This window comes from Anolis sagrei, chromosome 1 (assembly GCF_037176765.1).
Source record: "Anolis sagrei isolate rAnoSag1 chromosome 1, rAnoSag1.mat, whole genome shotgun sequence".
Classification (NCBI taxonomy): Eukaryota; Metazoa; Chordata; class Lepidosauria; order Squamata; family Dactyloidae; genus Anolis; species Anolis sagrei.
Window position 1 is genome coordinate 131162624 of NC_090021.1, and position 14918 is coordinate 131177541.

The 14918-nt window shown below is 41.0% G+C and overlaps 1 protein-coding gene across 3 annotated transcripts in view; it reads left to right on the forward strand.

Annotated features, from left to right (window-relative positions):
- Window positions 1-14918, forward strand: part of LPIN1 (lipin 1) — a 117588-nt gene that overhangs the window by 87402 nt on the left and 15268 nt on the right. For 2 of the 3 annotated variants that reach the window (XM_060787473.2, XM_060787491.2), the window contains 6 exons: window positions 4454-4583; window positions 7219-7543; window positions 8950-9043; window positions 10961-11151; window positions 13008-13101; window positions 13386-13455. In XM_060787473.2, the coding sequence (XP_060643456.2) occupies window positions 4454-4583; window positions 7219-7543; window positions 8950-9043; window positions 10961-11151; window positions 13008-13101; window positions 13386-13455 (904 nt within the window). Of the gene's footprint in view, window positions 1-4453; window positions 4584-7218; window positions 7544-8949; window positions 9044-10960; window positions 11152-13007; window positions 13102-13385; window positions 13456-14789; window positions 14868-14918 lie in introns of all 3 variants that reach the window. The other variant, XM_060787481.2, reaches the window with a different exon arrangement.

Below are 14918 nucleotides of genomic sequence, written 5' to 3' on the forward strand. Positions count from 1 at the left end.
TTTGTTCTTAAGTTGAATTTGTATGTAAGTCAGAACAGGTACGTTTTTAAGTGTAACTCCAGCCAAATATATATATATAGAGAGAGATAGATAGAGGAAGAGAAAGAGAGAAAAAAAGAGAGGGATAGAGATAGAGTGAGCAAGTGAGCTTTGGATAGGATAGGATACGGAAGGGTTAAGGGGCCATGGTGGCACAGCGGGTTAAACCACTAAGCTTGCAGAACTTGTTGATCAGAAGGTTGGCTGTTCAACTCCATGGACAGGATGAGCTCCCATCGTTAGCCCCAGCTTCTACCAACCTAGCAGTTGGAAAACATGCAAACTGTGAGTAGATCAATAGGTACCTCTTCTGCGGGAAGGTAACAGTGCTCCATGCAGTCATGCTGGCCACATGATCTTGGAGGCATCTATGGACAACTCTTGCTCTTTGGCTTAGAAATGGAGATGAGCACCAACCCCCAGAGTCGGACACGACTAGACTTAATGTCATGGGGAAACCTTTACCTTTAACGCCCCTGTGGCATTTGTTTTGCTCTCTGTGTCCCTGTTCAGAAGATTTCACTTCATTTTCTGTCCCTGAGAGACTTGGATTTTGAAAAAAAAATGGCTTGTAGAAACAAGGATTGGTGATAAATCTTCAATTGAGACCTTTTTCCTCATGATAACTCTTTCAGAAGTGAATTTCCTTTCTGAAGGGTAGATTTCTCTCACTTCTTGTTGTCTCACCCCCGTTCTTAACTAAGAGTTGTTTGTAAGTCAGATTTTTGTAATTCTGGGACTACCTGTACTGTACTTTTGTGCATGGAGGGAAAATCTGTTCTTTTTGTTTCATCTTTCCTAAGATTTCCTAAGCTAGCAAGGAATTAGCAAGTTGTTCAACTGATTGGGGGAAAAATGCTCTATTATACGTTAAGGAATTAACAGCTAAGGGCTAAATCTCACTTTCTGAGAACCAGATCTTGACTGTTTTCATCAGATGCAAAAAAAGTGTTTCCTCTTTCTCTTGTCTCTTTGTTATCAGGCAAAGATGTAATCAATCAATCAAACAAGTCTTTAATTAATTGATTGATTGATTAATGTCTTTATGTGTTAAATGCATATTTTCGTTCAGACAAGCCTTCGGCATTTTAGATAGCTTATGGACAGAAGGTGGAAGGAAGATTGATTGTATTATTAATTGGCTTGAATACATTTTTTGTGGAAGGCACAATATCAATAAGAAAATAGTATGATGGAGATGTCCCTTTTAACTGGAGATGGCGACAGTAAGTTTAGTGGGCTAGATGGATAGAAAGAGCTTTACCATCCTCCAGTCCCTTTTATCAAAGCATTTTCTCCCACTCATTTGAATTGCTGACCTTTATGCTTATTTAACTGCGTGGGAAAATCTGTAGGCGGGAAGAATGTCTCTTTTCTTAAACAACTTGTAGCTGTCTCTTGTGTTTCCTTTTTCACTTCCTCCATACATTTATAGGTTCATAATTTCCCTTCTGTAGAGTCTTTTGGTTCACTGTCTCTGATTTAAAAGATAGCAATAGGTTTCTTGGTGTTGATTTTTGTAAAGCTATCATTTCTAGATCGCAGTCCTTGAAATCTCAGAGAAAGACATCTTTGGCCCCTTCAGAAGATGGCACTTGTCTGTAAATTTACACAAGAACTCTGAAAAAGTTGTGTCCTTCCACCCCTTATTGTTATTGCAAAGAATACATATACAGACATAGACATATTTCAGTTAACAAAGCCTCTAAGAGTGAAACAGAGCCCCCGGTGGCGCAGCGGGTTAAACCACTGAGCTGCTGAACTTGCAGACTGAAAAGTCAGCAGTTTGAATATGTGGAGCAGGGTGAGCTCCCACTGTTAGCCCCAGCTTCTGCCAACCCAGCAGTTTGAAAACATGCAAATGTGATTAGACCAATAGGTACTACTTCGGCAGGAAGTTAACGGTGCCATGTAGTCATGCTGGCTACATGACCTTGGAGGTGTCTACGGACAATTCCGGCTCTTTGGCTTAGAAATAGAGATGAGCACCACCTCCCAGAGTCCGACTCAACTAGACTTCATGTCAAGGGGAAATCTTTACCTTTTTAAAGAGTGATTTTTTTTTTTTATAAACGGCATCATTTCTACTTAATGAGTAAGCAGTAGGCTTGGGCCGAAAGTGATTTGTAATATTCGGTGGTGCGTTTCGTGTAATCTCCCAAAAACAGAACAGGGAGGAGGGAACTAAAAAGCTGGGTAAAACAGATAGAGAGAGCCAGATTTATCGGTTACTGGAGAGGATGGAGTTAAGTCTCCATTATACCTGAAGCAGGGGTTTGCTGAGGGGCCCCTGGAGAAGGTCCTGCAGTGACTTTTATCCCTCTCCAGGAGTGGATATTTCTCTAGGTCCTCCTCCAGGGAGGGCCCTGCTGGGAACATGATTTCCCAGCAGCACTTGCATAGGGTGGGCATTGAAAGGTCTCTTGAGTTCCTCTTGGAGCATGATGGGAGTTGAAGCTTCTCTCTCTCTCTGTGTTTCTCAGCCAGTAAAAGGCTTTGTTGTGTCCATGTTCTGATTGGCTGAGAATTGACACAACCGGCGATTACAATATCAAAACTCTGATCAGTAGATGCCAGTCTTGTATAAAACAATGAGAGCTCTTAATCCTTCCAGATCCAGAACAGGTTTTTACAAAACTCAGAGACTTTTCAATGCCCACTCCATGCAAGTGCTGCTGGGAAATCAAATTCCCAACAGGGCCCTCCCTGGAGGAGGGATATATATCTAGGGTAGAAAGCTCAGTAAACTACTTGTTCAGGATGACACTAGCTCTCTTGATTGATTTAGACAGGTGAAGACTTTCTTATCCCTTGGAAAAAAAATCAGGTTTCACATTATGAGACAATGAGAGGGAGCAGAGGAGGAATTGTCAAATTTTCCATAATTTGCACTAAATCCCCTTCTGCATAGTTTGTATATTTTTACCTTTGTGAAGCGCACACAAGAACAGAAGGAATGCCTGTCTGATCAAAAGTACCAGACAATTCATCCAATGTTTCTCATTTTTAAAAATGTTCATGCAGAACGAAAAGTAGTTATTCTAATTCAGCTACTGCTCTGAGACTGGAACTGGTTGTAAGTTTGGAGCAGTTTGATCCTCCAACTAGATACCTGTCTCTGTTTTAAAATAAGCTCTGTTTTTGTTAAATTATGCTTTGGTGGTCTACAGCAGACACAATACTGTAGTCTTTTAGTTATGGGCTCAGTATTCCTTCTTAGAAAGTGGCAGAATTGGGTTCTTAAACAACTAATCCTACCCAGACTGTCCTATTCCTCAATCACCTACCCCGGCCCAGAACAAGTTCAATGGAAGACTGAATCCCAAGGTTCATATGATGCAGAAAACAAAGGAAATCAAATTGTTCAATCTTGGCCCATCTCACATCGCAGTAGTTGTGAGAACTGCGCAAGCAGATAGGCAATACTAAAACTTACTCCCCGAATCCATTTCCAGCTATAGATCCTAAGTCTTCAAGCATCAGGCTAAAGTAAACTATCTAGAAAGCCATATTAAATACAAATGAATGACTTCTTTTCCAGTGGACAGCAGTTATCGTTTGGTCATGATGTTAAGAATAGGAACTCTGAACTTGGCAACAAAGACTAGGCTTACTACAGCTATACAATTTCATAGCATCATAGAGTTGGAAGACACCTTGTGGGCTATCCAGTCCAACCCCATTCTGCCAAGAAGCAGGAAAATCGCATTCAAAGCACCCCTGACAGATGACATCCAGCCTCTGCTTAACAGCCTGCGAAGAAGGAGCCTCCACCACACTCCAGGGCAGAGAGCAACTCTCCTTACAGTTAGGAAGTTCTTCCTAATGTTCAGGTGGAATCTCCTTTCCTGTAGTTTGAAGCCATTGTTCCACATCCTAGTCTCCAAGGCAGCAGAAAACAAGCCTGCTTCCTCCTTCCCTCACATATTTATACATGGCCATCATGTCTCCTCTCAGCCTTCTCTCCTGCAGGCTAAATATGCCCAGCTCTTTAAGCCATTCCTCATAGGGCTTGATCATTTTAGTCACCCTCCTCTGGACACATTCCAGCTCTTCACATTTATGCAATTGATGTGTGCTGTGGAAAAATGATTGCAGATGCCACCTTGCTGTTGGGCAATTCAGGATAGCTGGAAGTTATTTTAGGGATTCTGACATTAATTTTGGAGTTCTGAGGATCTGAATCTCATGGTGTTTGACATCTAGCCTCTCTTGGCAAAGGCCTTTATCTTGTTATAGCTATCATTATTATGTTATTAGCTAAGAAGTGCATTTTGCATGTTTAGGTTCACTTTGATACTAGCACTATAATGGGAGTGTGCATCAAATTGGACTGAAGAGGTACATTTACATTTCTCCTCTTTTCTCATACCTTTTCTCATTGCCTTTCTTTTCTTCTCCCTCCTTTTTGCAGCCCCTCAGGGTCCCGGCCTCCCACTCCTAAAAGTGATTCAGAACTAATCAACAAGTCTTCGGAAAGAGGTATTCTGAAGAGTGACCCCCAAATGCATTGGGACTGGGGAGAACTACCTCAAGCCACAAAGGTAAGAGAACAGGACAAAATGAAAGTGATAAAATACAAGTTGAGCATCCCTTATCTGGAATTCTTAAATGTGAAATATTCTAGAAACATTCAGTTGGGTGTCTGAGATAGTGATACTTTCGCTTTCGGATGGTTCAATGTACACAAACCTTTTCCAGACAGAACACGATGGAATGATGAGAAGCAGTCTGTTGGGTATGATGTAAGTGGGATTTTGGATAGCTGTGTAATTTTAAAATGCAGTTTTAATGGCATTATAACTTTTTTACTCTCCATGACACAAAAGGTTTTTTGTTTGTTCTTATACTCATATTTGAATGCATTTTCCCTATTTTAACTGCATTATATCATGTTTTCTGTTAGCCATTTTGAATCCTTATATTAGGAGAAAGGCGAAACAAAAAAAAATAAAGCAAATAAATAAATAAATAAACAAGCAAATGAAGTTTCAAATCAGATTTAGGGAAAATTTGACATATGCTTATTGTTTAACCATAACTTAATACAATGAAATGACTCTAGACTTGCAGTTGAGCGGTCTATCTAAGAGCCCTTCAACACAGACATATAACTCAGAATATCAATTCACAATATCTGCTTTGAACCGAGTTACCTGTGTCCACACTGCCATATAATCCAGTTCAAAGCAGATAAGATGGGATTTTATATATCTGTGTGTAAGGGGCCTAATGCTGATGAGAACTGAACTTTAGAAATATCTGGAAGAGCAAAAATTCCCCAGGCTGGCCCTAGTTTTGTGTTCACAAATCATGTGCTTCTGCATTTCTTGCTCTCATCCAGTGGTTCTCAGCCTGTGGGTCCCCAGATGTTTTGGTCTTCAACTCCCATAAATTCTAACAGCTGGTAAACTGGCTGGGATTTCTGGGAGTTGTAGGCCAAAACACCTGGGGACCTACAGGTTGAGAACCACTGCTCTAATCTTTCCCTCCTGACTAGTATCCATGAAGAGGTCACAAGTATCTGTTCTCATTGCACCCCTATTTTCAGCTTATCATTTTGTGTAAACAAAGAGAAAGTACGGTTTGTCCAAACATGATCATTTCAAACTATGTGTTTACATCCAATTGCTAGTCTCAAGTACAGTAGACCCATTGAAAAAGAGGCTGGACAGTTACCTGCTGGAGACGAAAGGAGATTAAAGTGTTTGAAAAGGGTTGTGAGAGCTGGCAGAGTACATTTTTGCCCATTTGCTCAAAATTGAGTTGCTTTTGGCATGGTTATCAGCTGAGTTCTCTGTTATGGACTGTCCTGCAGGTTACTCAGTTTGTAAAAAAAATCGTTTTGCACACTTTTAAGAAATCTACTCAAGTTTGTTTTGGATCCTGCCAATGCTGTAACATTTATACAGCTACAACGGCCTTGGGGCAACATTGAGAGAAAGACAGGATGTAAATAAAATAAAATAAAATAAAATAAAATAAAATAAAATATATCCCCTTGGTGCCATTGATCTCCTTGTTAATGAACACTGTAAAAATGAGCAGACACTTGTTGATGATGAGAGATTCTTGTCCTGTACTTCAGCATGACTATCTGTGTGTATGTGGAGGTGTCCACTTACACACAGCCACCCACCTCCACAAACAGTTATAACCCACAGTGCTGGGAAGCCACTAAAAGCACTCCAGTGACATTGCAGGTTATAGTGAGCACCATAAACATGTAGCCCAACCCCTGACAATGACAAACTTCATACTGCCCCCCGACCCAAGTGAAGGCTTTCATACAGGGACAATTTCCTCCTAGATTTTCAGTTTTTTCTCCAGAATTGACATCCCAGGGTTCCTTACTCCCTCCATTGGTGTGGAATTTGCATGACCCTGCCCATTGCCTCTCCCTTAACCCTTTCCTACCCTTTCCTGTGGCACATGGCAAACAGAGGAATTGATCAGCAACTGAACAAGAGATTTGGGCAAAATTCAACATGATTTATAGAAGTTGTAGTTCAACTACATCCAGAGAACACTGTGAACCTAACCAACAATGAATCTGGACCAAACTTGGCACAGTTGATGGGACTTGCATGCCTTTTCTAATGGGAGCATTCATAAAAAACAGGACTGTTTTTTCTTCTTTTAAGAAATAGAGCTAGAAACTGCCAAACTGATATCATCTAACATCCGAAAACAAACAATGCTTTTTCCCCCAAATAATTCAGCGAGGTCCCCAAAGCTAGTCATAACCGCTTTGAGTCGCCTGAGGGATGAGAAAAGCGGTATATAAATAAAGTAAATAAATAAATAAATAAATTTGCATGAACGCTAAGATTTTGTGGCTCCTGCAACCCTTCCAAAACTTTTTTTTGGTCAGAAATCTGAATCGGTGTCACAAGGTAGACACAGTCACAGAAATATTAAATTTACACCCCACCTTTCTTCTACCAAGACAAAACATATGGGGACTCCAAGGCAGCCTCCCATTCATGCACTGACCAAAACAAAACTCTATTAGTTTTCACAAAGTAGGCCCTCATATATCTCGGTCAGAACCTTTGCACTTAATAACAGTAGTATAATGTGACCTAAAAGCATCTTTCAGTGGCACTTTTCTAGCTTGACCATGTCCTCTGAACCTATTGTTAATCCCAAGGGTATGTTTGATTTCTCCCTTTCTAGACTTCTGCTTCGCTCAAGCCAAAAGAATCCAGCACGACAGTGAATGTGTGTCCTTCTGAAAGCACGCACTTCCGAACCATTCCGAGTAACAATTCGGAAGATCTTCCAAGTACATCTGCCTTGCCTGTCCTTTCGCAGGATAGTACAGTGATAGCTCTGGATGAAATTGAACACCGGAGGGCAGCTGTGTCTGAGATTCAGGAGCCAGATGTAGACACTTTAGGGGCAGCTGCTCCTCCGCTCCCTGCAAGCGAAGAAGTAAAACAGGCTGCGACGTGCACGATGCACCCAGTGAGCAAAACAGACTCTCCCTCCAGGAAAAAAGGTATGGGTGGCTTTGTTCTGCACAATTAAGATGTATACACATACTCTGGGATTATGAAACTGAAACAGTTTGTAATTGGAGACTCAAACAGACCTAAGTGCTGAGAGAAAGGAGTTTGTGTCATATCAATCAGGAACATGAATCTGGCACTTCAGAGAGAGAGAAAAGGAAGAGAGGAAAGTTTCTTTTTCCGATTGAACGTGGGTTGCAAACCAGCTTTAGCCACAGCAAACCTCCAGATGCAGATCTTTCTAGGTCATATCCTTTACCTGGATGATTGATAATCGCTACAGCATTGTGAGGCTGGGTTGGACTGGTTCTTAAGGCCAGTAGGTTAGGTCTATGTGGCCATACCTCCTGATGTCACCAACTATTTCACTCAAATGCTGGCTTGAGCTTCTCATCCCAAGAGCTGGCTTTCTCCCTTACACCATCAAAGCCAGGCATGCTCGCCTTTGACAGCCATTTCGGCTCTATGGTTGTCATTCAGCCTCTGAAGCACAATCTGAGAACTCCTGTCTCATTTTCCTTATCAGTCACTACTTAGTATCACTGATTTACCCACATAGGAAGAGTGAAAATGAAAATGTGTTGCTGAATGAAGGCATTTCTCTTTGCCATCACCTCTGCAAACTACTTTTTACCACATTCGAGGAAGTAGGAGTTTCCACATATCCTCCTGATGTAGGCATGTGTGTGCACGCCACTCCGCTTTACAAGCTGTTTTTTAATGCTTGCTTGCTTTGTGACTGGGCTGTTTGAAAGAGTCATAATCTCAAATACAATTGTGCATCTCCTGCTTGACCCATTTGATGAAGGGGTTGATCCTTCTAGTGTTGTCATATTCTGGAATCTACTAAGATCAGTACATCATGTTGGTTCTCACTGTGAGAAAGGCAGGATATTAAATACAGCAATACATATAAATATTGTAAATAAATTCCTATACAATTTTTTCAGTAGATCTTTTTTGTGTCAGGAGCGACTTGAGAAACTGCAAGTTGCTTCTGGTGTGAGAGAATTGGCCGTCTGCAAGGATGTTGCCCATGGGACACCCAGATGTTTGATGTTTTACCATTTTTCTGGGAGGCTTCTCTCATGTCCCCGCATGGAAATCTGGAGCTGACAGAGGGAGCTCAGCCTGCTCTCCCGAGATTTGAACTGCAGACTTGTCGGTCAGCAGTCTTGCTGGTACAAGGGTTTAGCCAATGGGCCATCCAGGGCTCCTTTTATTAACATTGCAAATTGGACTTTTTAGAAGAATCCATGATAATCTGCAAGCTTCTTTGGGTATAACTTTGGGAGAAAGGCAACATGCAATAAATCAACACATTTCCTTTTCGGGGACAGGGGAATTACCACTGGGATTGATGACACTATATTAACGTTGTTTGTGCATTCCACAGATAAGCGGAACCGACATCTTGGTGCGGATGGTGTTTATTTGGATGACCTCACAGACATGGAGCCAGAGGTTGCTGCACTTTATTTTCCTAAAAAGTATGTATGCTATTATTAGCACTTACAGTGTTATTGCCTGTTGACCAAACATGACATGTATGTGCTCTCCCCCCCCCCCCCCCGTACTGCCGCTGACAACTTAAAGTTCAGATTTCCTCCCGCTGCAGGATGTTGTGCCCAATTATAGAAATCTGTGTATCTGTAATGTATTTTCTTGGAGTTGTGTAAACTGACACAATGGGTTGCCTTGAATCAGCAAGAACTAAATGTTTCGATTTTATTTTTCCTAATGTTTTCAACCTTCATTTGTTAAGAGAATACAGTAGAAGTTGCAAATTGGCAAACAAAAGAAACAGGTTAACAATGGGCAACTTATTGGTCATGAAGGACGTTAACAACATTAAGCATTGTTTTTAATGTCCTCAATTAACATTGTGATGCCGAGTACATAAGAATTACTGAGCATCACATTTTCAGGTTTACATCCGTAGTCATATTGTCTATGAATATTGCACGTTTAATGGATAAATGAATGTCTAGGCATATGAGCTTATGAAATATCCAAAGGAGATTTGAGGGTGTAATAGAATTTATGCTGTCCAGTCTTGATCAGTGGAAATACCAGAAGCTTCAGAGTGAATCTAAATGCCATTAGCTACATTCACACTGCAGAATTATTGCACTCTTATTCCATTTAATCTGCTTCACTTTCATCCTATAAAATAAAGGTAAAGGTTCCCCCAGACATTGTCGAGTCGTGTCCAACTCTTGGGGTTGGTACTCATCTCCATTTCTAAGCCAAAGAGCCGGCATTGTCCGTAGACACTTCCAAGGTCATGTGGCTGGCATGACTACACAGAGCACTGTTATATTCTCGTCAAGGCGGTACCTATTGATCTACTCGCATTTGCATGTTGTTAAACTACTAGATTGACAGAAGCTGGGCCAAACAGTGGGAGCTCACCCCGCTCCCCGGATTCAAACCGCCAACCTTTCAGTCAGCAAGTTCAGCAGCTCAGCGGTTTAACCCACTGCACCACTAGGGATAGGGGCTATAGAGTCCTATCATTCGTCACTCAGAGCCCTTCCACACAGTCCACATATAACCCAGAATATCAAGGCAGAAAATCCCATGATATCGGCTTTGAACTGGGTTATCTGAGTCCCCAATTCCATATAGTCCAGTTCAAAGCATATAATTTTATTCAGCTGTGTGGAAGGGACTTTAGAGAGCTCTTGTAAATACAAGGATTTTTTTTGTTGTGTCAGGAGCGACTTGAGAAACTGCAAGTCACTTCTGGTGTGTGAGAATTGGCCGTTTGCAAGGACGTTGCCCAGATGACACCTGGATGTTTTGATGTTTTTACCATCCATGCTTTTTTCTCATGTCCCCGCATGAGGAACTGGACCTGATAGAGAGAGCTCATCCACACTCTCCCCAGAATTCGAACCTGTGACCTGTCGGTCTCCAGTCGTGCTGGCACAGGAATGAAGCCGTAGTAGTAGTAGTAGTAGTAATAATAATAATAATTTCCTGTCCCATCTCCCCAAAAGGACTTGGGCGGCTTACAAGGCAAAATAAAATACATAAAATATACACAAAATTTAACCAAAATCAGAAAACACCAATTTTACCATAGCAGTTAATGGAGAATAACAGCACCATAATTGTGGAGTGTGAATACTTTAAATGCAGGATACTGTAAAGCAGATTTTCTCAACCTCATAGTTTTCAAATGTTGTGGACTCCATCTCCCATCAGCTCTATCCAGCATAGTTAGTAGTCAGGAATATGGTTGCCCCAAGTGTCTGGGAAACACCAGGATGGAAAAGGCTGCTATAAAAAAAAATCTCAACATATCAGCTATTAGAGCATCTATATGAAGTGACTAGGAATGTGAATATGTCAGAGGGAAAACTGCAGGAAATGCAATTAAGTGTTCTTTTTTTCTTTAGTGGTGAAAATATTGCCCACTTGAAGAACATGCATGACAATGGATCCCGCTCAACAAATCAGTCCCCTCAATCAGTTGGAAGCTCAGGCGTTGATAGTGGTGTCGAAAGTACCTCTGACGGAATAAGAGACTTGCCATCCATTGCCATTTCACTCTGTGGAGGACTTGGAGACAACAAAGAAATTTCTAAAGGTGTGCAACCGAACTGCAATTCTTAATGTGTCAGTCATCATGCCATGTTTATTTGAGAAATGCTCAGATCTTTTCTGGGAAACTATACACTGACCTCTTGTGGCTATGATATGGTAAGGCATGGCAGAGCATGCCACAGGAAAAATAAAAATGAAAGCACATGTTATGACAAATATATTAGTCTGTAATTTCTCACAGGACATTTTGTTGCTCGTGTGTCAAGGATCATTCATTGTTTGCTCTAAGAAAAAAAGATATTAATGTAGATTGTTGCATTGTTTTCCAGCCTTTCGGGAATGTTCCCATGCACATTCTGTTCAGAGATATGACAGGGAGGATTGACATTCAGTCTGTTCTCTAAAGATAAAGCAAAATTTGAAACATGGATAGCTGACTGGGAGCAGAATTGGAGTGGAACACAACCCACTCTAAGCAATTCTCTGCATTGTGTTGTATCAACCTGCCCCGATGTGGCCAATTTTTACTCTTTTCTGAAGGCGGCACTCTGTTTTATGCAGTCTAATGGTGCATCTGCACTGTAGAATTCGCGCAGTTTGCCACCACTTTAACTACCGTGGCTCAATGCAATGCAGTCCTTATATTTGTAGTTTGGTGAGATATGAGCAGAGAAAGTGAAAGAACTTGCTAAAACTGCAGCTCCCATGATTCCATACCATTGAGCTATGACAAAGCGGTGCCAAACTGCAGTAATTCTACAGTGTAGAAGCACCCCTAGTTTAGTTTGTCCCCCAAGATTATTTGCTTCCAGTGCCAATTACTTTTGGTTGTAATACCAAAAATGGCTGGCAGAAAACAACAGAAAACAATTCACACCCGGAGACTCTTGGCCCAAATGTCTTCAGCACCATGGCCCTTTCTGTCCTGCTTCAATTATTTTCAGAAGTTCATTATCATTTACTTATCACATTCCAATCAGGGGAAAATGTCCGTAAATATGTTTTCAAAAACTTTTTTGTTTAGTACTTTCAAACGTTGTGAAATGTTAAATCCCAAAACCAGGAATGCTTGTGGTTCCCAACTGTTTCCTCCTGCCTATGTGTGACTGCCAAATAGGGAAGTTATTTGCTTTGGATTAAAATAGGCCCAGTAGACAATCCTTTTTGACCATTTAGAGGAAAACTGAAAGCTACTGTCATAATTGTATGTGTGTGTTGTTGGGCGAATGGGCTTATTAACAAACGACCCTCCTCATAAGTGTACAGCAGAGTAACTTATTAGGGACCTGATAACCCTCTTCTTCTTTCCTCCCTGTCTAGAAATAAAGAAGGGATTCCTTAGTTATCTGACAAGCTGTAACATATAGTTGGCCCTCCACTTTTGTGTGGGTTAGGATCACAGGCAAATGTGGAGGGATGACTATATTATTTCAGATTTATATTTGCCTTCAGGGTTGAGATGCTGCAAGTTATGTAACAGTTGCATTGTGGTGCCCCTTTAATTCCTTTGCTTGCTTCTATTCCAGTAGTAGTGAAAGTTTGGTACTGATTCAGGGCCCTTTCACATAGCCTTATAACCCAGAATATCAAGGCAGAATAATTCACAATATCTGCTTTGAACTGGGTTATCTGAGTCCACACTGCCATCTATCTCAGTTCAAAGCAGATCGTGCGGGATTTTATTCAGCTGTGCGGAAGGGCCCCCAGACTATCATAGTAGATAATCCATATCATCTGCTTTGGACTGGATTCTTTGTGTTTACACTGCCATATAATCCAGTTCAAAGCAATAATCTGGATTTATCTGGCAGTGTAGAAGGGGCATCAACTGCATATTTCAGCATTATCTTGGCCAATTCATCACAGTTTATGTGTATTTTCATTTTGTTTGTCCTCCAGAGAGGTTTTTAGAACAAGAAGTGACATATCAGCAGTTTGTAGACAATCCCGCTATCATTGATGACCCTAACCTTGTGGTGAAGATTGGAAGCAAGTAAGTAAATCTTGGCAGGAAGAAAAGTGTGTATTTTGCCAGAAGTAGCATCCAAGCATTCTTAATGAGATTTTAATGTTGGCAGCTGTAGTGGAAGTCTGACAAAAGATTGAATTTCTGGGACACTCTTAATCTTGTTCTCAATTATTAAACGTCCATGGTGGGCTTGGTGGAATGTCTTTGTACCTACTCATCTGCATTATAAATATTTGGTGATGCAGTCCAAGACATAGTAATATTTTGCAGATTTTAATGATGGTGTATAAACTTTTCTGACCTTCTAGATACTACAACTGGACAACAGCGGCTCCCCTCCTGTTGGCAATGCAGGCTTTTCAGAAACCTTTGCCAAAGGTGAGATTGACCAAAGAAACCTTTTTGAGAAAGAAGGACAGGTACATTATTTAAACAAGAAATGGAAAATGGCCGTAGGCATTTGATACTATTGGGGGAAAAAATCAATGGCTCATTCCACTTTATTTTCTCCACCAAGGTTTTGCTTCTCAGAATTCCGGATTGAATTGTGCTAAATTATTCTGTAGGACAATGTAGCCCTGTTGCTTCCTGACCACAAAATCTTGCTATTGTTGAGTTGGGGTGAATGTAGATTTGCCACGTTCGGTTTGCTTAATATGAGCTTGTTCTCTATGGCGCCCCTGGTAGCGCAGTGGGTTAAACTGCTGAGCTGCTGAACTTGTTGACTGAAGGTCACAAGTTCGAATTCAGGGAGTTGCGTGAGCTCCTGCTGTCAGCCCCAGCTTCTGCCGATCTAGCAGTTCGAAAACATGCAAATGTGAGTAGATCAATAGGTACCACTCTGGTGGGAAGGTTAGGGTGATCCATACAGTCATGCCAGCCACATGACCTTGGAGGTGTCTACGGACAACGCCAGCTCTTCAGCTTAAAAATGGAGATGAGCACCAACTCCCAGAGTCAGACAAGACTAGACTTAATGTCAGAGGAAACCTTTACCTTTTATGCTCTCATAAGTTAAATTTAACAATGGAAGATTAAATGGAGGGACACACTAAAGTGAATATTCCGAATGCACAATGTTTGTATTTGTTTTTGTCGGAATGAAATGATATATTTATTTACAAATGTTCATGTTCATTGGCAAACCTGTGGAAACAGACCTCTTTTTTTCTTCATCAACAAGTGTCTGGTAAAAATGCTGTGTGTCGATGTGCCTTTACATCGCCTGTTTACTTATGGAAAGTAATTCCATAGGTTTTCTTAGGCAAGGAATACTCAGAGGTTATTTTGTGAGTTCCTGCTTCTGAAATATAACCTGGAGCACTTATTTGTTGGTGACTTCCCAGCCAAGTACTAGCCAAGAATGGCCCTGCTTAGCTTCCAAGATCAGACTGGAAGGCAATTAGGCTGAACACTGAAAATCATACAAAAGTTGAAAGTCAGTTCTATTGTGTTATTTCATCTATTCTCACCGCCGACTAGTTTTTAAGAGGCACTGACTAGGCCATCCTGCAAAGTTTCATTATGATTTAAGCAAGGACATCTTGCCCACTTGTGTTCCTTACCAACAAAAACCCTTTTATGATTTTTACTAAAAGAGCCGAGAAGTAGAGACTTCTTTCTCCCCACTCTCCTAAACATTATACTAATGTCTTCTTATGCTTTTTTTGTTCCCATTATTATTTTCTATCTTTCTTTTCAAATTTCCTAAGTGTTCTTGTTTAAGTTATTTCTACATAATTCTGGATACCATTAGGTTTTGCTTTGACAAGATTTGTGGTCCACAGCTAGTATGTTTGCTTTGGCTTCTCTTTGCCTGAGTTTAAATTGTTGTGTGGTTT